This window comes from Sander vitreus, chromosome 1 (assembly GCF_031162955.1).
Source record: "Sander vitreus isolate 19-12246 chromosome 1, sanVit1, whole genome shotgun sequence".
Lineage (NCBI taxonomy): Eukaryota > Metazoa > Chordata > Actinopteri > Perciformes > Percidae > Sander > Sander vitreus.
The window spans coordinates 33970396-33992966 of NC_135855.1; the positions used below are offsets into that span (position 1 = coordinate 33970396).

The 22571-nt window shown below is 43.2% G+C and overlaps 2 protein-coding genes across 6 annotated transcripts in view; both read left to right on the forward strand.

Annotated features, from left to right (window-relative positions):
- The first annotated feature begins 96 nt into the window (after positions 1–96).
- On the forward strand, positions 97–2707 carry sdr42e1 (short chain dehydrogenase/reductase family 42E, member 1). Of its 4 annotated transcripts, none has more exons than XM_078253184.1 (3): positions 97–247; positions 654–730; positions 1209–2707. In XM_078253184.1, the coding sequence occupies exons 2-3, from the start codon at positions 669–671 to the stop codon at positions 2308–2310; spliced, it is 1164 nt and encodes a 387-aa protein (XP_078109310.1). In that variant the 5' UTR covers positions 97–247; positions 654–668; the 3' UTR covers positions 2311–2707. The 4 variants fall into 4 exon arrangements, with proteins under 4 accessions (XP_078109310.1, XP_078109335.1, XP_078109317.1 ...); XM_078253209.1 differs by having other exon boundaries at positions 101–148; XM_078253191.1 differs by lacking the exon at positions 97–247 and adding an exon at positions 262–496.
- Positions 2708–3383: 676 nt separating this feature from the next.
- wtip (WT1 interacting protein) overlaps positions 3384–22571 on the forward strand; it is a 29141-nt gene continuing 9953 nt past the window's right edge. The window contains exons 1-2 of one of the 2 annotated variants that reach the window (XM_078253170.1): positions 3384–5474; positions 13175–13276. In XM_078253170.1, the coding sequence (XP_078109296.1) occupies positions 3974–5474; positions 13175–13276 (1603 nt within the window). In that variant the 5' untranslated portion in view covers positions 3384–3973. The remainder of the gene's footprint in view (positions 5475–13174; positions 13277–22571) is intronic. The other variant, XM_078253161.1, reaches the window with a different exon arrangement.

The window sequence follows — 22571 nt, forward strand, 5'->3', positions numbered from 1 at the left end:
TGTGGATGATTTATATTTAAAATCGATCTGCCATAGGCCTTCATTATTGTGAAGATACATCGCATGACTTCCTGTGGTATTCTGCCGTTCCGACGTCCACTTGACGCAGCTGTTCGTACAGCACCGACCAAGGAAGTGCACAACGCCGGTGGGGTGCTCAACGTGATCACTTGCTGTAGTTACATTTTGAATAAGTGATATTCAAGAGATATTTACTTCCCTCGTTTACTGCACGGTTTATGTTGAGGTTGGTACCGACAGTGAATACGTGAACTTAAATAGTTCAGAGTAGGCTAGAGGCTGTGGATTTATCTTAACTACTGTTTATACATGTCAAAACACACTAACGCTACTTTGTAGCATAGTTAGGCATGGCTTTCCGATTACCCCTTACGGAAAAGTGTGGTAGGCAATGTGAAAGCATTCAGCTTATTACAAAGGTAGTCCTACTAAAGTACAAGATCATGCAGTGAAGCCTATACAGACTGCAGGTTAGGTAACGTCAACTTAGCCTTTTTTTTAGTTATTTATTGTTTGTTTTGTTACTGTAGAATTGTGACATTTAGGCCTGTGAGAATTATGTGTGTGCAATTTCTAAACTATCTGTCGTTTTAATTTCGTTATGCCTAATGCTCTCTTTTATAAACTCACAGATTCGCCCTCCTGCAATGGAAAATGCAAGTACAGACACGTTTTTGATAACTGGGGGATGTGGCTATTTTGGTTATCGGTAAGAACAATCTCATAAAGTTTTACTCAAAACGAAGTAACGTTACACATTCACAGTCAGTAAAACCCTCAAACAGGAATGGTTTCAGAGTTGCTCTGTGCTGCTGTCACACTGCTTTACCACAACAAGGTGGCGGTATTGCACCAGTTATCTCAGTTAGATTGGATCTGTGACTGCCACAGACCTGTGGTAGATTTAAAAGTAGAAATAAATACATGCAAGTTCAGGTTACTTTTTTGTTTTGCAGCAAGAATATGACATCCATTTTGACAAACAACTATGAAAAACATACTAAAGACCTTTTTTATTTTATTTGTTTTAATATATATTTATGCCAGTCTGAAACACCTCTCTAGCAGTGGCTTTTTATGCAATTATTGTATTTTTGTCAGACCATTTTATTAAGTTAAACTGGAGGAACTGTAATAAGTTTAATGCAAAAATGAATTCATATTTAACAACTTGTTTCCCCCTGTAGCTTGGCATGCTCCCTGCTTGAAAACGGAGCCAAGATCATTCTGTTTGACACAGCCACTCCAAAGGAAGAAGTGCCAGACGACATTGTGTTTATTAAAGGAGATATACGTGAGTATGCGCAAGTTGAGAAGGCCGTCGCTGGTGTGGACTGTGTATTCCACATCGCCTCCTATGGCATGTCTGGCAGGGAGCAGCTGAACCGGCATCTGATTGAGGCGGTGAATGTCCAAGGCACAAGGAACGTCCTCAAGGCTTGCGTTGAGCACGGAGTGTCCAGGCTGGTTTACACCAGCACCTTCAACGTGGTGTTCGGAGGCCAAGTGATCGAGAATGGGGATGAAAGCCTCCCTTATCTACCTCTCCATCTTCACCCCGACCACTACTCCAGAACCAAGTCCCTGGCTGAGATGGCAGTGCTAAAAGCTAACGGCACAGCACTAAAGGACGGTTCCGGGGTGCTGAGAAGCTGTGCATTGCGTCCAGCGGGAATCTACGGGCCTGGGGAGCAGAGGCACCTGCCCAGGGTAGTTGGCTACATAGAGAAGGGGATCTTCAGGTTTGTTTATGGTGAACCCAGCAGCCTGGTGGAGTTTGTCCATGTGGACAACCTGGTGTCGGCACATGTGCTTGCAGCCAAGGCTCTGATCTCAGAGAAGCAGCACCGCTCTGCTGGCCAGGCCTACTTTATCTCAGATGGCAGGCCTGTCAACAATTTTGAATTCTTTAGACCTCTGGTAGAGGGCTTGGGCTATCCTTTCCCCAAACTGCGCCTTCCTATCTCTCTCATCTACTTTGTTGCCTTTCTCACAGAAATCATTCACTACCTCATCGGGCCCTTCTATAACTTCCAGCCACTGCTGACACGTACAGAGGTGTATAAGACTGGCGTGACGCATTACTTCAGCATGGCAAAAGCCAAGGCTGAGCTCGGTTATGAGCCCCAGGAGCACAACCTGGATGAGGTTGTACAATGGTTCAGAAGCAGAGGCCATGGGAAAAAAACTCACTGCTCCTTCCTCAGTCGATTATTACTAGACACCCTGTTAGTTTTTGCCTTTGTTGCGGTGGCTCTCTCTTTTCTTCCATCTGTTGGCAGTGGATGAGCAACTAAATGCTATACACCCTGTATCAAAACTGGTTCAGAACTAGTTTTTTTTTAATGACAGCTGGGTCCATGGATTCACAAAATCAGTCAGTACTGGCAGGTGCGTCAGACATAAACACATTTTTATACTGTAACCCATTACATGTGAAAAATAATCATATATTCTTTGTACCTAATGTCTTAGTTTACATCATATGGCTGTTGTAACTGTCAGAGACTGTATGTCAAATGCTACCTCTTTTTCAGAACAGGTTTTGAAAGAACATCTCTGGTGAAAGATTTAATAATAACCTAATACAGACATTTTTAAATGCTGTTTTTGTGGGCTGTGACATAAGATACCAAGGAATGTTCTGAAAACTGTAATAAATAAATTCTTAAATGGCAAATGTGGTTTGTTTGGTTTTAAACCTGGATTCAAGGTTTAGTTTAATTTAGACAGTTAAATGAATTTCATATTTGAGGTAGCCTGGTTTATAATGGCTACGGCACATCTCATCTGGCCTGCATCACATATCACTGTACTGTATGACAAACAGTAACAACACACCAAATATTAAGTTAACCATGGCCGCCAATTGTGGTCATCATAGTCAACCATTTCTTTTCACAGCCTTTAATTTGGTTTTACTTTTTGAAATGACTCGTACACTTTGCATTCAGTTCATTTCTACCTTGATGCACCCTAATACAAACTTTTTTTTATTTAATCATGTCTTTTAGACTTGGGGTGTCTTTTTTGACTCGTTTTGTTGCCAACATAATATCCCATTCATATTTCTATTGGAACCTAGGCTACCCATGGTAATTGGACATCATCCTAAAATGGATCATGTAGGCTACACTTGAGTTTGGGCGACCCGAGAATGTCTTTGTCTTTATATCATCAGACTAAAAAAGGTGGATAAACTAGTTTAAAATAACTTTGCCCTCCATATTACCAATTTACTGCAGCTTATGTGTGGTGTAAAAGGAGTCGGACCAGGTGAGGCGTGCTTTGTGTGGTATTTTAGTCTGCCTGGGATGAATGCAGACGTCCCCTTCTCTCTAAACTATTCCTCTTTTCAGAGCCGGCAGCCCCTTGCTGAGTTGGTCGCAATCATTGTTTCTCTGCAGCATTAACCACATTCCAGAGAGGCGCAGCGCATCCTGTCTTCATCCCCGCATTCCTTTCACGCAAACGAGTCCCCTGTGTAAAACGTTGTTTTATTTAGATTTTCGTACGCTTGGCGAGCTCAGACTTATATACAATGGATATGTATAGCGTATCCGATTATCCAGCCTACTTTGATTTATGGCATAGTGGCCGTAGGCGAAACTAGAGGAAAACCCAACCGGAGGAAATTCCTCCGCGCAGCGCGCCATTGACTGTAAAGACCTTTCAACTTAACAAAAACTGAAGTTGACAAACGTATCCCTGTCGGCTGAAACTGAGAAAGAGTTTGTTTTTTCGGCGAAGGGCGCAACGCAGTAGAAGACGATGCGGCACACGGAGGAGGTTTCTCAGTACGTTTGTGGTTTTCTGTAAACGAGCGACGGCTGTACCGCGGCGTTTTGTTTTGATTTCCATGTGAAATGCAATTAGTGCTCCGCGGTGCTCGCTAGTTTGGCTCGCGGAGCGGAGCACACTCTGAACTTGTTTCTCGCCTCGGGAGCACAACATGGAGCATTACCAGGAAGATTTGGGACTCCGGGCCAGTAAATTGATGGAGGACCTCTCATTGTATGATGCGTATAAAGACGGGATGTACAATGCCAGGAGAGATTTGGTGATTAATCCCGATTTAGACTTTTCGGCTCCGACAGTATCAGAGCATAAAAGTAAGCCAATGAATGGTACCTCTGTGCTTCACCAGCAGCATCACACAGTGGAGAATTTCACGTCTGGGAATAAAGTGTACAACGCGGCTCCAGTGCGCCCTGTGAATTGCAGCCGGGCCGTTCCTGTGGATTTTTGTGCCCCTCAAAGAGACGCCGTTTATACTGAGGAAAGCTGTTGCACCAAATCCGAAGTGGCTTTGCCGTGCTACACGGGCGCTTCCGAGAGGCACAGGAGATACTCTCTGGAGGTGCAGGGCCACAGGTACAGCACCGGCTCCGCCTTCGACGGCGTGCCTCTCAACAAGCCGGTGGCACTGCCCGGCAACAGGTGCAACAGTGTCTGCATAACCAGCAGCCACGACGGGAGGTATAACGCCACTAGTCCCCGGTCCAGCTTAGCATCTTCCCTGTCCTCTCAAGAGCAGAGCAAGCATGCCAGCCCGAGGTCGAGCATTAGCAGCCCGCGCACTAGTTTGGTGGTACCGGGTCAGGACAGATACACGAGCCCGAGGTCTAGTTTAGTTCACTGTGAGGGCAACAGTGCCCTCAGTCCCAGATCCAGCTATGCAAGCACCGCAAGCGACACGAGTAAACACTCCAGTCCCCGGGCCAGCCTCAACAGCTGTGACTGCTGCAGTAAGCCCAGCAGCAACCGCACCAGCGGCATCAGCATGGGCTACGACCAGAGGCACACCAGCCCCAGGTCGAGCACGGCGAGTCAGTACTCCTTCACTACCAGCCCGAGATCCAGTTACTCTGACTCACGGTACGGGCCTGTGGTCAACCATGACTTCGAGGGAGCGATTTTACACGCAGCGCCGCTGGCGAGTCCTCGTTCGAGCATCTGCAGCCAGGACGGGAGCGCAAGACCGGGGACCACCGCAAACTGCGTGGCCAGTCCCCGGTCCAGCATCTCCAGTCACAGCTCCAGAAGTTCCCGCAGCTCCAGGGGGTCTATGAGCACCTACCCGGATCTTCAGCTGCCTTCGCCCAGGTCATCAATGCTGGGTAGCAGTCTACACGAGGACACGCTGCTGCAGGAGTTTGGAGACTCCAATGGGATCCAAAATCGCATCCATCTCCAGGGGCTCTCGGCGGTGCCAGATCCCCAGCAGCAGTCAACTCAGACGGGAGGGGCTGTGGAGATGACCGCGGGGTCGCCATCGTCATTTAGTTATGGGATGTCCTCAAAAACAGCTTCCTCGAGTCAGAGGTTTAAGCTACCTTACCAGGTGACCCCCAGCCGAGAGAGTGGACCAAGTCAGGCGGAGAGGCGGCTGGAGGCGCTCACCTTGGAGCTGGAAAAGGAGTTAGAGATGCACATGAAAAAGGAATACTTTGGTAGGTAATATTCTTCACAATAGGATGTTTTTTGTTTGTTTTTTAAACTGGCAAGTAGATAAGATTGAAAACAACATAAGAACATGCAGGCACACAACTATGACTGTATTGGTTGAGGGCTTGTTTCTGTGGCCCTGAGAGTTAATAGAATCAAAGGTACATGGAGCATGTTTTTATGTATTGTAGCCTACATATGGACTAAGGTCTTGCATCAACTAATAGGTGATTTAGGACAATGGGTGTCCTCAATTTGAATTGAGATTATGAATTGCTTTTCTCGTGAATTGTGGGTGCTTGATTGATGTAAACTAACTCATTTGGTCACAGCAGCTCAGCTCCAGATCCCTCAAACTAATGTGTTTTCCTCAGCTTTAAAGTCTCTCCTCAGATGCCTGTGATGCTCTGACCATGACTCCGTACACCGTCCTTGCACACCTCAGCCCTCACATGTATCTGTTAGATCCCTGCAATGTTGCTTTCAAAGCAAAACCTGCTGTTTTTTTTTGTCCTGATAGAGCAATGTTTAAAACCCCAAACAATGGCCCAAAGTTAAGGTTTTCAGCTGATGAGCAAAGTTTTACCTCATTAATTTGTTTTATTCCACTCACTGAATAGAAAAAAAAAATCTCCATGGCAGTAGACTGAAATATTATTTTTAACTTCCTCTGTATTACAACACAGATGAGTGCTTACTGAAGTTGGAATTCAACAAAATGGTTAAAATAGTGTTTGCTGGCGTTTCTTCTGTGCAGGAAGAGGTTAATTATAGGTTTTGTCATCTCTTCAAGGTCTATTTGCAACCTGCTAATGCTACGTTACCACTAACTGGTCCCTCTGTGGCAGATATGAATGGCATTGCAGGGCAAGTTTCTGTCTTGGCAGAGCTAACATTTGCACACCGCTGCACCTCGCTGAATGGAACCTTCTGTTCTGCCACAGCAGACACCCTTCGGTCATTTAGATCAGTGTTGTCTGGATTTGTTGGAAATGCAGTAATCATCTGGACTCTAAAGGATAAATTGTGGTCATTGGGGTGTTTGGTTTTCGCCCGATTTCAAGAATTGAACACTGCGGCACATTTTTGTGATCAGGGACTGTGAGACCAGATCTATTTGGCTCACCAGCAGTAACACAGCCACAGAAAGCCTGCTGAGGAAGTTGCTGTCTACCTTTTGAATAAGCAGCCAGACAAATGGCTGCAGCCAGAGAACAGTGGCTTGTTTTATAGCCAGTGCACTTGCTCAGAGTGAGGCAGAGACAGCTGTTGATTTGTTCCAGAGAAGAAGGTGAGAGTAGGAGGATGGTAGATGGGAGGAAGACAGTGAGGAAAAAGAGCAGTAGAGATAATGTAGAAAGAAGAGCGAAAGGAGAAGGAGGGAGAGAGAAGAAGAATGCAGTCAGACGCTACTCACTCAAAGCCCAATAGAGACAGCTCTGTTTCCGTAGCGACAGTGGAGAAATTGACTGCCAGGTTTTCTTGGGGGGGTCGACTCTGCTCTGCCGGCCGACCCTTGTGTGGCCTGTGTTTGTTGTGGTGGAGAAGGCGCTGTGAATCAACAGCTGGCCTGAAACAGGCCTGCAATTGAAGCAGCAGAGGGAGGACCACCCCACCCCTTACCTCCCCTCCTCTCCACCCCGCCCTGACTCCCCCGCAAAGCCCTTCATTAACCAGCCAGTGGGGAGTCGGGCAACACCAGACACTTGGCACACGGTCTTGGCTGGCGGGCCAGACATAGTTGGTGGGGCTCAAGTCTGATCACCTGCCCAGAATTATAATGGCAATAGTCATGCACATGCCTGACACACACATGCTGACTTGTGGACAACAGCACACTGTCCTCTGTTATACACCGTACATGCACAAATTGTAGCTGACATACGATTAGATGTATATTTTTTCATTCTCACTTCTGTTTTGAGCATACACTATCCTCTGATGTGTCAAATGCTCTCAAATTACAAGTGAAGAGCTCTCTCCTGAAATAAGGCTGTGTTACCAGGCTTTGATGCTATACATGTTCTCTGCTTCCCTTTTTTTCACTGTTCCTAATTGCAAATTTGGAAGTACAATGCTGCATTCTTTCACATTGCAGTATCAGTATGATTGCAGTAAACAGGTACTGTATGTTAGCAAATCAAATCAAACACCAGCTTCAGAATTCACCAAAGGTCACAAGAATATTCATAACGCACCAGGGAAGTCATTCTTCAAATGACTGGAACTATAAATATGAGATGCCACACTCTAAGCATGATGGGAAGTTAATTGCTTGATTCTTTTTCAAGATCTGCACCTGTGAGCGAGTGTTTACTCTCAGTATACAGTGCATACTGAGCGTACTGTGATTTATCAGACAGGACCATGATTATTTTGTACCGGAAAGATAACATGAACCTGCTCTGTGTGCAGTTACTTCTATAAGACGTGCAGAGGGTTTCAAGTATTTGGTAGCATTTGGTTCCACAAACTAGTAATCTGCATTTGATCCCTCTATTAATGTTGCATTTCATTTGCTCGATTGACACTTTTCAAGCTGCTTCTTCAAGCAATCTTCAGAGATCTGTTTGATATTGTGCTGTAAGACCTCAAAGTCCCAACGAGTGGTCGTTAACGTTTCATGAATCAGGCTGTGCAGACCTTCTTATAACCCGCAGCACGTTCTGCGTTGTTTTCAGTAATGGTAGAATATAAAGTCAAGTGTGTTCCATAAAGCACTCGCTCAAATGCTTGATTGTCCACATTACATTTCCCTAACTTTCGTCTTTCAGAAATAACATAAAATGTGTTTGTTTTATGCACATACTGTACACATACTTTATTTCATCCCAAGACTCATCAGTCTGAGTTTATGTTAAAAAGCTTTCTCACAAGCATAATAACACGCCCACGTTGAGCAGCCTGCTTGATCTTAACAGTGTTTAGCTCAAAGGTGCAGGGATGTACATGCATTATGTGATGCCGTTTTTATTTTCAACCCCAGTGAATGCACAACATCCTGTCCGTGCCACATGAACGCGTTACGAAATGGGCACATGAGGGATTCAGCATCCTGTTTTACATGAATAACAAGAGTGCTTCACATTTTACCCTACTGTCCTGTAAAATGATAACCACAAATCTCGACAGTCTTGCCAACACACGCATAGCTTTTAAGAAACTGCAGTATAGTTGCAATCAGAGGGAATAAAGTAAAGAATGTGAATCAATGTTGCTTTATAAATAAATCATACTTACTTTTTTAGTTCAGCCGTTGGGTAGAGAATCAAAGCCAAAGAGACATGTCTGTAATTACACTGCCATAGATTCATTATGTGGGAAATAAATAAAAAAAAGAGAGCTGCTTGTAACTTCTCTTATCATGAAGCTAGATAATTGTGCATAAGAGTAGATGCAAACTTCAAACACTTTCTTTGGTTGTTGTTTACTGAATATAAACTCCACTGTGTCAAATGTTTGTCATTTTGGGAGTCCACTTGCTGTCAACTGTGTAATGCAGAGACTCAGTGACTTAGTTTCTTGGCTTTCAGACGGATGTGTAGTCAGTTGTACCTGGTTCTATGAAAGTAACCTTTTGTTTCAAGGATACATTGTAGTGTTAGTGTTCCAAGCGCGACGGGCGGCAGGACGACGATACGTACAGTAGAGAAACATAGTAGTGACTAACACTGACATCACACACTGTAATCTGAGTTAGCATTAGTCACAAAAAGACTACCAGTAACATTCATAATCGGTTGAGTATTACCACATCAAGCTGGTCCATGTCATCCATTGTTGGCATTGCATTTAGGCAGAGAAGGAAGTATGCTGTCCTGATGCAGTAACAGAAACCTGGTATGAACACAGAGGAAGGGGACTGGATCATGGCCTGCCTCTCTTTTGGGTTGTATGGCCTCACTAGATGTAATACTCACTCAGGTAATTCTGCACACTTACACAAAAAAGGTAGCATTCATAATTACAAGCCAATCACATGCAACCATAGAGTTTTAATTAATACTTAGTGGCAGAGAGTAGTCTCGCATTGCCAGACCTATCTCCATAGCACTGTGGAGTAAGTTCTGGCTACACCACAGATACATTCCAGGATAGGAGAAAAAAACGCTCCGGGTTGTTTGCATTTCTTTAAACCAATCAAAATCGCCTTGGGCGCCGATAAGTTCCAGACGAAGCGCCTGTGGCTCTGCAAAATAGTCTCGCAAAGGATATCAAATATTAAATGAAGTTAGCTGTTCACACAGTACAGTAACGTGAGCTATTTAGATTGGCTGAATACGTAAACGTGATTTAATCTTACCAGTGTATTGCTATGCATACTTCGTCCATAGCAATCGCCACCAATCGGTCCCAGAACTTCCCAGTTAGGTAGTAAACGCCGTAAACATATTTTTTGTAAGTCTTCATTCACCGAAAGAACCAAGCAGGCGTGCGTTATTGCACGATCCAAATTAGTTGGTTGTCATTTTCAGCGTGTAGCTTGCTAGCTCAAAATTTGTTGTCGTTTCCTGTATGGAAGGGATTTTGAGAGCGGCAGCACACAGAGAGCAGAACCTGTGGGGCAAAACCTGACATTGCGCCGGATGTCAGGCTTTATCCTGGAAATGTACTTCTGTTGATCACGACTAGGCAGAAAGTGATCATCATAGTAAAAGATGAATATAAGCACACTCATGAGCAATAGAAATGGCAGAAATAAAACAATGACCAAATACTATACTGTATAATTGGCTGTAGTAAATAACAAGATAATTATAAATGGGCTGTATTTTCAACATTTTAAGTAGCCTAGAGTGAGTACGGGAAGTAAATCTACTGCTGTCATAGAGCTGTGTTTCATACAATACATAACATAACATTTAAAAGTTAAACTGTTTGTGCTGCAGAAGTCAAGAAGAAATAGAAAATGATATATAATATATAAAAGGCTTTAAGAAAGGAGTGCGTAATTAACATTTGGTAAATGCTATCTGACCAAAATGCAGCGTATGTAATCATTTACTGGGAGCAAATGTTCAGTGTGTGAATGATTTTATTTACAGTCATGGTAAGTCCTATAAAAAAGCTTTTCTACTTACAAAGTGGCCGTATGTTTCTTAAAATTAAAATTTCAAAGAAATGATATGCAACATGTTATTCCTTTTTGACCACTACGGTGAGCTGGCCTTCTGCGATTGCTTCTACTTCAACCATCTTTGGCAGTGGTCTGATAAACCAGGATGACTTTTACTTGCTGTGAGATTTCACGGAGTAGTTTTCACGTCTTAAATAGGGAAGCCATAGAGGTAAAAGCAAAAATGTTTTAGCACATACTGGTACCTGCGTTTCATTCCACTTCGTTTGCCATCATAGACTTTTATTTTGGAGAAATTGTTGTGCCTGCTGTGTGTCCTTCGTTGAGTGCATGAGTGAAGTCGTGAGTTCAGGTTACCAGGCCAGGAAATGCCAATATTTGACTTTGATTCCAATTAATTTAGTTGGGCAAACACTTCAGGTTTGTAGGGAAGACATGTAACCTTTGAGTGCTTTTCTTGTACCCTTGTCCTTTTATCTGTTTCCTACAATGTCACATACGGCACTGGAGTTGTTATGAAAGGGGAATTATTGCTTCAGATAGCCAGGGAATTCTAAGATTACGTCAGTAAAAGTGTGTCCTTGCTCTAAATCCTTCGTGAAATACGTATTTATTTCAAAGATAAGCAAATGTGATACTTTGTCTTTGGTAGGAGGGGGTGGTGGTGGGCAGCTCCCTGTTGGGATCTTGTGTCCTTTAGGCACTGTGACCCTGGACTCACCCCACCCAGGCTTTGGCCCTGCACTCCCTGAGGAATGTGACCCCAGCGGAGGCCATCTTGTGCGTGAATTTGGGGATCGTTAGTCTGCTGCTGCGTCCAAATAGTTTGAAGCCATTCCCCTTCTGTGCACCAATCACAGTTTTAACATTTGAACCATAATCTGATTACAGTTGACGGGGCTGTTTGCGTATGTTGCCAGCACTGTAAATCAAATCTGATCAAACACCCACACCGCCCTGCGTCATCAGGTTTTTGATTAGCTGAGATTTTGGCTTTTTATGGCCTTCAATCGACCGGATGGCTTGAAGACAGAAAAGGGGGAGAGAGAGGGGGGGACGGCATGCAGCAAAGGGCCGCGAGATAATAATAATTATAGATAATTAAAAACAACTTTACAAACTTTTCTGGTGACTACTGAAAAACATCTTAATGGGGATTAGGGCTGGGCAATACAGTATATTGATATATCGATATCGTGATATGAGACTAGATATCGTCTTTTCGATTTTGGATATCATAAGTCTTACCAGACTGTTCTAGTTGTTCTATTGTTTGCCTTTTCCCCACTTAGACATTATGTCCACATTACTGATGGTTATTTATCTGAAATCTAAGTGTAAAGATATTTTGTTAAAGCACCAATTGTCAACCCTGGAATATCGCCGCAATATCGATATCGAGGTATTTGGTCAAGAATATCGTGATATCTGGTTTTCTCCCTATCGCCCAGCCCTAATGGGGATGCGCTGAGGGAGTTTGGACTCATGACCTCAGAATTTCTAAAGTCCTCTGAACAACCCAAAATATAGTAGAAGAGTGGGGAAAACAGCCCCGTTTTCATCTGTTAAGCATCTAAAACGGTCTGGTGTCAAACATTTGCATAAATGAACATTCATGCAAATGTTTTATACCATAGTTCAATAAAAATTGACTCAGCAATCACCAAAGTACCCTTCAAAGTCAATTCAGGGGTGTAACTCTGGTATGATTGTGTACGGTAGCAGCACATTGAGCTCAAATCTCAAATCAGCCGTTTCCTGGTAACGAGGAAAAACACAAAGTTGTTGGCTCAGCTTGTTTCTGGCTTGCCGTTCCTGACAATCCCCTTACATCCTCTGCATTTCCTGTCGGCGTATTTTAACATAATCATCAGCTCTTCTGAAGTAGTGCGCCTTCAAACGGTATGATGTAATACATGGACAGAAGTTTAGGTTAGACTTGTGCAACTGGAATATAAATCATTTTGAGAAATATTACTTGTGAATTAATAATCACAAACTGGAATTTGGGAAACGCAGCTGTGCATTTGTAAGAGTCCGTTTAATGTTTTGTGTTAGGCACAGTGTGGTTTCAGAGCTTCACATGCTTTGACATCTCAGAATTGCTTTGTGACGTTGGTATTCAAAAGCAGCAGAGGGAACAAGGGATCACATACAGTAGTGATGACATTTGTAGCAGGTTAATCTTTTTTTTTTGTGACTGTTGTATAATTACAGGAATGCAGCACACAGGGATTGGCAGTCGCTTTTTTTTTTTATCAGCTTTCCAGCAAAGCTCCCAACAAAGCTGGCAGCGTGTCCAAAAGTTGTTTGATTCTAATGGTGCACAGTGGTAGCAGACAATATCTTCATTGAATAGTAAAGCTAGTTCAACATCCACTCAATCTCAAAACTATTTAGCCATAAAGAAACAGAAAATCAGTGTTGACACAGAGCTTTGGGGCCAAAGAACGATGTGGAATTCTAATAGTGTTCAAATCTCATGAAGACAATTTTTTTTTCTTCAATTATTCACATTTAGATTTTTGATTGATTCACATTCAGTGTGTTCTTACACTCTTATGCATACAAAGTACTTTTTGCTCTGGATACATAACATCGGCTAACTGACCATTTTTCTCTTAACAGGTATCTGTGTCAAATGTGGGAAAGGTGTGTATGGAGCCAGCCAAGCCTGCCAGGCCATGGGGAACCTGTATCACACAAACTGCTTCACCTGCTGCTCCTGTGGTAAGTCAAACAGTCAATTTAGTGAAATCATAGTAAAAACTGGTTCATTATCTGGTCTGCAAATGTGGACGCTAACCTACCTCAATGCATAGCCATTCTCAGCGCCCCCCCCCCACCCCCCCCCCAACGCCCATCCTCATAACGCCCCCCCCTCCCATTTCGATAGGACATTCACTTCAAGTTCCCCTAATGCTTTTGAGGTATGTAAAGAGGAAGTATAATATTGCAATGGATTCAGTGAGTTACACGGTGGGCTACAATGTGAGCTGCCAGTTTTTGTTTAGCCTGTATTGGTTTACATTTTGGCATATTGGCACAATTAAAAGTATGCCGAATTAGCAATTAGCTGTTCCTGTTTGCGGTGTACTCATGGATGTACAGACAACTGTCACTGGATTCCTTTTGATACTGAAAAAAAACTTAAAAACGTTATGATTCTCAGTCAAGTTCTGGTGTTATAGGGAGCGTGTTTTCTCACTGAATTCTAAGTGAATCTATGGACGCTTATTCGCAATGGACATTTGAGATAAGTGCAGTGTATGCCACACTGAATCTAAAAACATGTGTATCATGTGGTCAGATTTGACTTTGACAGATATGACACAGAGAAGGAGTGTTTTGGAGTATTGACGCAAATTGCAACAATCGGGCGCCAAGTGTTTTACTCAGTTGTCTCTTGTCTTGTGAGCTGTGTGTTATAACCTGTTTTTAAACAGTGTATGGTCGTAACAGCTGCTTCAGCTGCAACTTCTGACTGTGTCGAGAAGCGGGCCAAATCGTCGGGCCAAACTACAATAACCAACTTGTTGCTTTTAGAACGATGGCATAAACCTGCCTCTTTCATCTCACATAGTATCCTTGCCTCTCACATCTCTCCCTACATGCAACCCCCTGCAACTCTTCTGCTCCCCCTGGGGGAGGCGCACCTCACAGTTTGAAAACCTCTGATCTACACGAAAGCTGTGGTTGCTATGACCAGATAGCATTTTTCACAAAGAATGAGAAAATATGATGATTTAAGAGTTGTTATTTCTGTAAGTTAACTCACAATATCCTGTTTGGCTGTGTGTCAGTCTCATCTGCGCTCATGGTGTTGCTATTTGTCTGGTTCGGGCCCAGAAAAACAATGCCCCCATCGTTAATTTCAACTACAAAGCTCAAATTGGTCGATTGGACCTCCAGCCAGGGAAACGCATCGGCATGCGTTGCACCACACATTTGAATCGTTGAAAGAAATCAGAGATGTGGGCGGTGATTTGAGGTCTGGAACCAGGCTAGTTGGTCTAAAGCTAAACCAGAGTTTCTAAAGCCAAGTGTGCCACTTTATGCTTTAGTGCTCTTCAAGTGATGTGTTTAAAATCCATCAGTCTGATGCCTTAAATGTATTTATGCTTTAGATACACCCCACATCTCAGGCAGCATCAGTCATCCTCAGAAAACATAGAAAACAGTGGGGGAAATGTTTGCTCATGCTCCTGCTTACGGGAACCCCACGTTTCTCGCTCGGCAGATTTCTGTATTCTTTCATACAGCCTCGCTCTAAGCTTCAGCTGCTGCTGTCTCTGCTGAAAAATCATCATTAGTATCACCAGCTTGCTGTCAGAGGTGGTGTTATGGCCTGAAGTCTGCTCAGTGGAAGAACAGGGCCGCTCAGTTCTCTCTGCAGCAGGAACAAGCTTATAATGCCACAAATAAATAAAATGCTGACATTATTTGGTCTTTAGGACTGTAATTAAATCTGTTCTCGAGCTCACAGTATAGATTTTGTGTGTGTGTGTGTGTGTGTGTGTGTGTGTGTGTGTGTGTTTTGGACGCCTCCGTCACCCGACTCCAGCCCTCCTCTCCTGTTTCCCGGGGAAACAAGAGGAAGATGTCGGGAGAGAGCTTTTTAGCCAGGTTGCTTCCATTCATATGTGTACTATACATGGATACTGATCCTCCAACCCACCCCCTCCGGCTCTGGAAGAACTGCCTATAATTTACATGTAACCAAAGCCACATACTTTCCGATTTATTGTGTGTCTGAAGAAAGAGGGGCCAGATGCTGAGTGTCCAGTTGCTCAAGTTGTCGGGTTTGCTGTGGAAAAGCAGCCTCTGACCTGGTTAAGTGCTGTCTTAACAGTCCTGATTATGTTTTAGGGTTTATTTAGGAGTCATTAGCTAGCTACACTCAGGAAAACTGCATTCAGTGATGAAATTAGGTCTTTCAAACGAGCTTATTTGCGAGACAACCAGATTTCTTTCCTCGCAAGACTAAAAATACTCTCAGAGAATGACTGGATTACTTCTGGGGAGGGGGTAACGGCATCATAAAAAAGCTATGTGGGACTTCATTGCTGCTAGACAAAAACCACAGACAGCTCCTGAGAGAATTATCGTTGCATTTATTGGAGAAATCATGTCCCGGATGAGCTAACGAGTCGTTTTCTGCGCTCAGCGCAGGTCGTTGTTGATGGCTTCACAGGCCATCCTGACTCTCGAGATGGTTTATCGGTAATGTAAACTCTGTGATGTATCATTTGACCTCATGTGAGTGGGAATGTTTTCTTTTAAGCAGTGTTTTGAAGGCCTCTGAGAAGTTCAGTTTCAAAGTGCCTGCGCTTGTCATAACACAATCCAATGATTTATCAGGAGCTACGTTCTTATGTCCCTGTTTGTTTGTTTTTTGGTTGCGTTGTCTCTCTCTTTTTTTTTTTTTTTTCCCTTGAGTAGGGTCCTCCTAGAGTCTGGAGCTCCAGTGTGAGGCCGAGTTTGCTGAGACATTGCTCGCTGGTAGCCCTGGGCTTTGTTTAACCATGCATAATTGAGCCCTCCTCTTGGCTTACTCCCATGGTTGCACCCTTTTTTCATGAAATGGCCAAGAATGCAAACTACCCCCCTCCACTTCAGCCGGCCTTCCCTGGAGGACCTCAATCAGACAGTCACAAAGTGTACCAGACCTGCTTATCAGAGGGGGCAGGCCTGGCATGGGCCCACATAAAACTGCACATGCACGGAGACGTGCATGCACACATGTGCAGACACACGTACACAAATGGACAGGGTTTTTGGGTTATAGGGTCAATTCAGTTTGGATTTTCTTTTTGTCGAAGAATGTTTGTACACTAGAGTAGCCACGGCTATCTACAAGTTAAATAAGTACATCTGCCGAGATACATTTGTATGCATTATGTAATGTTGAAGAGCAGCACTTCCTCCTCACACAGCTGCTATTAATGTGCCTTTTAAACAAGGTATATATGCCCCTCTGCCACTTTAATTGTAGCAAGAGGAGTTGCACTTTCCCCAATTTGCCACTGAATATATTTTCCCACAGAAATACACTTCAACTGGAGTGAATATATATATTTCCGTGCAAGTGTGGGACAGGGTGTTGTTGAAAATAAGCATGCCTTCTCCATATAAAATAAAAAAAATAAACTCGCTGCTTCGGGCTGGATGAGCACACTGTCAGCCGCAAGGCTGATGACTCATCTCTGTACTAGAGCTCAGGGGCTTGAATTTCTCAAATCATTCACCGCCACACTAGTTGCACCTGCCAGGCAGCAAAAAATCAGAAGCAGAAAAATAGGGAAAGTTTAGTTCAGTGTGTTTTGTATTAAGTTTACATGCACATGTTATTAGAAGTACTTGGATTATGAACCACACTATCTTTAAGAAGAAAAAAAAATGTAACAGTCTGTAAAATATATTGATATAAGGTATACCAGTCTATATATAAAGTATAGTTATACAGTACAAGTCAGTAGCTTGTTAGATACTAACAAGTGTTCTCATTAGCAGGTGGTCAGTGAGCCGCCAGCTAACAAGCCTCCAGGAGTATTGTGTTTTTGGCCCCCCCCCCAATTTAACCTTTGTGGTTTGGTTGGACTTGTAGCTGAACAGTTGAGTTCCTCCTCTTCTTTTAATGAATAACAGGCAGACTCGATGCCGTGAGACATGTTGCTCCAAGGATCTGTGTCATAATATCGCCATCGATTTTAAGTGAAATATTTTTATCACCATTGATTACAAGTAAAAGATTTACTCTAGAATCAATAAAATATAAAATAATGTATGTATTTCTTACCTTTCTCGTCTTTTTGTTGTTTGTTACCAGAGATGTGTGGGCTGAAGTCAGCCGCCGCGCCGCAGGTCTTTATGTGTTTGCATGAAATGTTGACAGCAGATATTAACATATGCAGTGGTAGTCACTCGGCTGTATATTTATATTTTACTTATTGTACATATCACTGTATAGCTCATCGTTATACCTCAATAGTAGTTAGCTCTTTGGAAATATCATTCTGTCCCATTAGCTGCTTTACCAAACTGCCAGTACACTGTCTCTTTCAACGTGATATGGATAAATGTAATAGTGCCAGAAGGGTTTTCAAGCTGATCTGTTTCCAAATCCCAAAAGCACTCCTAGCACAATATGAGAAAATAACGGTGCATCACAGACTAGAGGAAATTATTAACATTGTTTTTCTAGTTGAGCCACAGAGAGAAAGCTTTCTCTCTCTCACACAAACCAATTATCATCCCTATCTTCTCCACGTCTCTTTTTTCATGTTCTGCCTCTGCAGTTCTTGCCACATTCTCATCAGCCTTTCCGTTACAGCTGTACTTTAAACCCAAAGGCTACACCAGCACTGTGGTTAATTTGTGGCAAATTAGGGGTAGATCTGTGTAAAGATCTTGCAATCAGCGCATGCTCCAAGACAGTGCTGGAATTAGTGTTTTGGTTTCAGTATTACATTTGCTGACTCAAGAGGCGTGGCAGCAAATACTGGGTGATATGTTACTGATTCTAACGGAGAACTGCGTCATTCATGGTGGATAATATGCTCACTGCTGCCTGTGCTGTACCTTCCAAGGCTGGGTTTTCAACAAAAATTCTCAAAATCTTGTTTGCCATGACATGGTATAAAAAAAAAAAAATCAGTTTGAAGCTCCTTTTTTGAGCAAACCACCACATTTATATGTCCTTCTAGCCTGGCCAGAGCTCTGGTTTCTGTGCCAGAGACTGAGGGATGCTTCCCACCAACAAGAACAAGAGCAATACATATCATTCGGTTTATTGTCTGTGACAAAATGACACAGCAGTGGAATAAAACAATATTCAGGTGATGAAACTCAAATAACTTGTTGTTTTTGTCTGTTAGTGTGCATGTCACAACTTTAGGAAAAGATGTCGAAACAAGTCCACTCAGCGATGTCTTTTGTCTGCATTGGAGTGGCCATGTTGGCAAACCATGAGCTCTTTTAGTGTGAATGCAGGCAGGTCCGGGCTGTGATTGGACGCTCAGATCTCCAATCAGGTTGAGTAGTCAACCTGATTGAAGAGATCAAAACTCCAGGAACAATTGGAGTATACAGAACAACTTTATTTTCAGACCAATCAACATGATTGCACAGCAGCGGCCAGCGCCTACTGTAAGCCACTTGTTTGGTCAATCAGGCAGTGCCAAAAATGTAGTACTTGAGCATATGTTGTGTCCTATGTCCTAAGTTACGGAGATTCAATGAGCCTGCCTGATTCATTGCTCTGTGTTTAGCTCATTTCTTTAGAGCATAGGTTTGTCAGAAATAGTGACCTGAAAGAGGAACAGTTATTCCATGTTGAAACACACCAACAGCCATATGACCAATAGGAAGTTGACAAATACTTGGAATTTGATCTGATATGACCGATTTTTAGCAGCATTTGCAAATTTAGATGTTTCAAAGGTAAACACGTTTGCTTGATTAGACCTCGTCTTAAGACTGTGTGAGTGTATGCAGACTATGCTTGATTGACATCCGTCTGTCCCTGATCAGATTATTTTTGTTGCACCTGTTGGTGGGGGAAGTTACACCTTAATCATTCTCATTCAGGCTGTCACTTAAAAAAAACAAAAACAAGATGTACCGTGTGGTGTCATATAACTGTGGTGCGACTTGAAATTTTATATCCTGACTCCAGTTCTGTCTTTATCCTGAAAGCTTTCTCTCAAAACAGCAGCAATGGGCAACATATTCTTGCATTTAAATCTTGCTATTTTATCAGTGTCGGTCTTCTGACAAGAGTGTGGTGGAGAGTAGGCAGTCAGACGAGGTTGTACAGTTGACGTTCCACTTCTGGTGCCTCTACTACAACCCATAGAAGAAGAGGTTTGCACTCTTTGGCCAAAGCAGCGACTGTGTTTTTGATGCTTTGATATTTTTATGTATTTTATTAAATTATCAACTCTAACCTTAACCATATACTGTGTGTGTGTGTGTGTGTGTGTGTGTGTGTGTGTGTATATGTATATATATATATATATATATATATATATATATATATCCTAAAACATTTGATTGAGAGAACTTGTTGGCAGCAGTGATGCCAGGAGCCCTTTGGTCCAGACATTACGCCTGCTTACCAACAGATACAACATGAGAGTCTGATCTAGGCTTAAAAGGGATAAAAGAAAAAAACGTACAGCCTTCCGTGGCTACACTAAATGTTGCTGATTTATTCCTAGAAGCAAGTGCGCTCCAGTTCCTTGTGTGTGAACAGGCTAAACACAACTGCTATACCACAGGGAAATTTGGCCAAATAATACCATTGCAACGGTGACACACCAGTCCTCTTTCATCATACAAACGCTCATCTCCATGGCAACGCCATTATTCAAAATGAGTCCATTAGCAGAATGAGCCTTAATTCGTAAAGGAGCAAAAATTACAAGCAACCAGCTTTAAGGAGTGCAGAGGTCAGGGCCTTAAAGCCTCAACAGTAACACTGTGAGCATAGAGTCAGTCATCGTTATGTAATTATTTATCATTTTGTGGTTATGTTACCATTAATAGGGTAAATTACTTCTTTTTTTTTATATTGTTTTTCTTAAGCTCATTTAAGTTGCATTAGCTGTTCACAGGGAAACAGTGTTTGTTTCCAGCATGGCAATTTTTATACCATATATTCTCATAGAAAAACATTTTCTGTGTTTTCCAACCAGTTATAATGTCTATTTTGAGAGTGATATGAGGCTCTGATCTCATTAACTTTACATCTGTGCAGTTAAGTTTGTAATACATTCAAATTGCACCAAATGCTTGCTCTTGGGGGTCTCTGTAAATGATAGTGTTGTCTAGACCTACTCTATCTGTAAATTGTCCTGCGATAACGTCTGTTATGCTTTGACACTACAATCCATTTAAAAGGTGTTATAGGTCTTAAATTTAGTAGTAACTTGTAAACGGAGCTGCTTTTATCACCTGTAGTGCTGTGGGGATGTTCGGGCTCTCTGCAGCGCTGTCTGGTGACAAAAGGCCAGAGGAGAGAGGGGCAGACATGGAGCCCTCCCCCTCCTTTTCTCAGCGAGGGAAGCGGGCAGAGAGCGGGTGTTGGAGAGGTGTGGGGGGTTGAACGGCACCAGCTAGTGACCTCAGGCAGAAAGAATGTCCCCGTTTGCTCAGTCGGCCCGCTCCCCTAGCAGCGCACCACACAGTCATCAGGCTGGGGCCTTTGTGTTCACCTTCCAGACCCCAAACCCAAGAGCAGAGGCCACAGACGAGCACACAGCAACACCTCGCAGCCCCTGCTGCTGCACTGTTCCCTATAATCTCACTGTTCCTGCAAGTTTAGCCTCTCCAAAGTCTTGGGTTTTGAAGACAGTGTCTCTTAAGAATTGCTTCACATGGAGTTCTTCCTCAATCCTGCTTTTCTCTTTGCTCCACGTTACCAAAATGCTAATTGCTCCACAGTCTCAAAGTCTTAAAAGTCTAACCTATTGTGTGGACAGCATTCCTCGGCTGCCCCAGCCATTTATGTGGGTGTTAATGTATTGCCATCTCCCAGCATTGTGACACTGTGTTTGTGTGTGAAATACAGCGATTGCATAAATTCCAGTGTTAAAAAGAGAGGGGGGGGGGGGAGGCATGTCTTTTCCCATGCTGGGACACCCATAAAACCAATGGTGGCTTGGGACGACAGTTAAATCTGACTAATCCAGCAGATTTATGAGATCCGTGTGCTTCGTCTGCCAGGCTCGGGTGAAGTCATCGTGCTGCCAGAGAGACACCGCTGCTGTTAAGTGAATTTGAATGGTCGAGCTGTGAGGGGTGCATGGCAGGGGGCTGCAGAAGCCAGCCTGCAGCAGAATTTCCTTTTTAGATTGAATTCAGACTTGGATTCTGATGAATGAAGACTCACCCAGAGGAATTCAGCCTTCACACTCGGCGCTGGAAGCTCAACATGCTGAACCTGGGCTAGCTGTGGTTCGGGCATGTTTCTGTGGATGTGTTTGCAAGGTTTAAGACTGAAACTATTGATTGCTTTCATATTTTATGTCTTAAAGTTGCGTAATCAGTCTAACCAGCAGGCAAGAAAATGTCAGTGTTAATTTGATAATGTGGAACAATGAGTAAAGCCAATAGTAGCAGCAAAAGTTTGGTATTGCATGAATGACCAATAGTTTAAGTAGATAATCATATTGATACATTTCAATATGCAGTCGAGTACTGGTTTTAGCTCTAGTGTTCATGCATGTTTTAAAGTTAGGGACATCCTCCCTCCAGCCTGCTTTTGTTGGTCTGTCTGTGAGTGGTGCACAATGGCAGGGAAGGGAGGAGAAGAGATTTTTGGGGGGAGGTTTGAAAAGCAGCCTCCTGTATTGATTGTGTATGGGTTGTGAATGGAATCCTGCTGGGATCAGTGGTCGAAGTAATCAAACGGATGCACAGGCAGGATATTGCATCCGGCCGGCCGGCCGGCCATCTGCTCGACACTGACCTGCTGTTGTGGTTGTAAAGTAGAAAGATTAAGGAAGAGGCATACAGTGTGTATTTTGACTGAGTGTCAGAAGTTAACAGAAATTGTCCCCAAAATGTTTTTCTGATAGGGCTGGCGTGATAACCACCATATTGCAATACCGTGCTATTGGCAATGGTAAGCGCTATGTTCCCCTTTTTTTTTCTTTTTTAATGAGGCTAGGCCTTTTTTGTTTTACACTTCAATGCATGTATTGAACTTTTAATAAATTCATAATGAAAACAAGAGTGTAATTTTTTACTCCATCTAAAGGCTGCTTGAAAGCAGTGGGGGATAAGGAGTTTGGCTCCGGTTTGTTTAATGTCTACGTTAGCATGTTGGATGTGTTTCCTCTCACATAACTTACAACGGTCGAGCAATGCCGAAACACCGTCCTCATCTTATGCACAACTCTCTCACCGTTGCTGTTGTAGCTGACCGGGAACCCGGCGGCAGCCCTTCAGCTCCAGCGTTTCTTTGCGCTCGTCATACTGTAACTGACTTGCACGCCAATCCGCTTGTTGAGCTAACCTC

Coding starts and splice junctions, on each gene's coding strand:
- sdr42e1 (XM_078253184.1), top strand. CDS start 669: ATGGAAAATGCAAGTACAGACACGTTTTTGATAACTGGGGGATGTGGC. Junction 731..1,208: donor TGTGGCTATTTTGGTTATCG/GTAAGAACAATC, acceptor TTCCCCCTGTAG/CTTGGCATGCTCCCTGCTTG.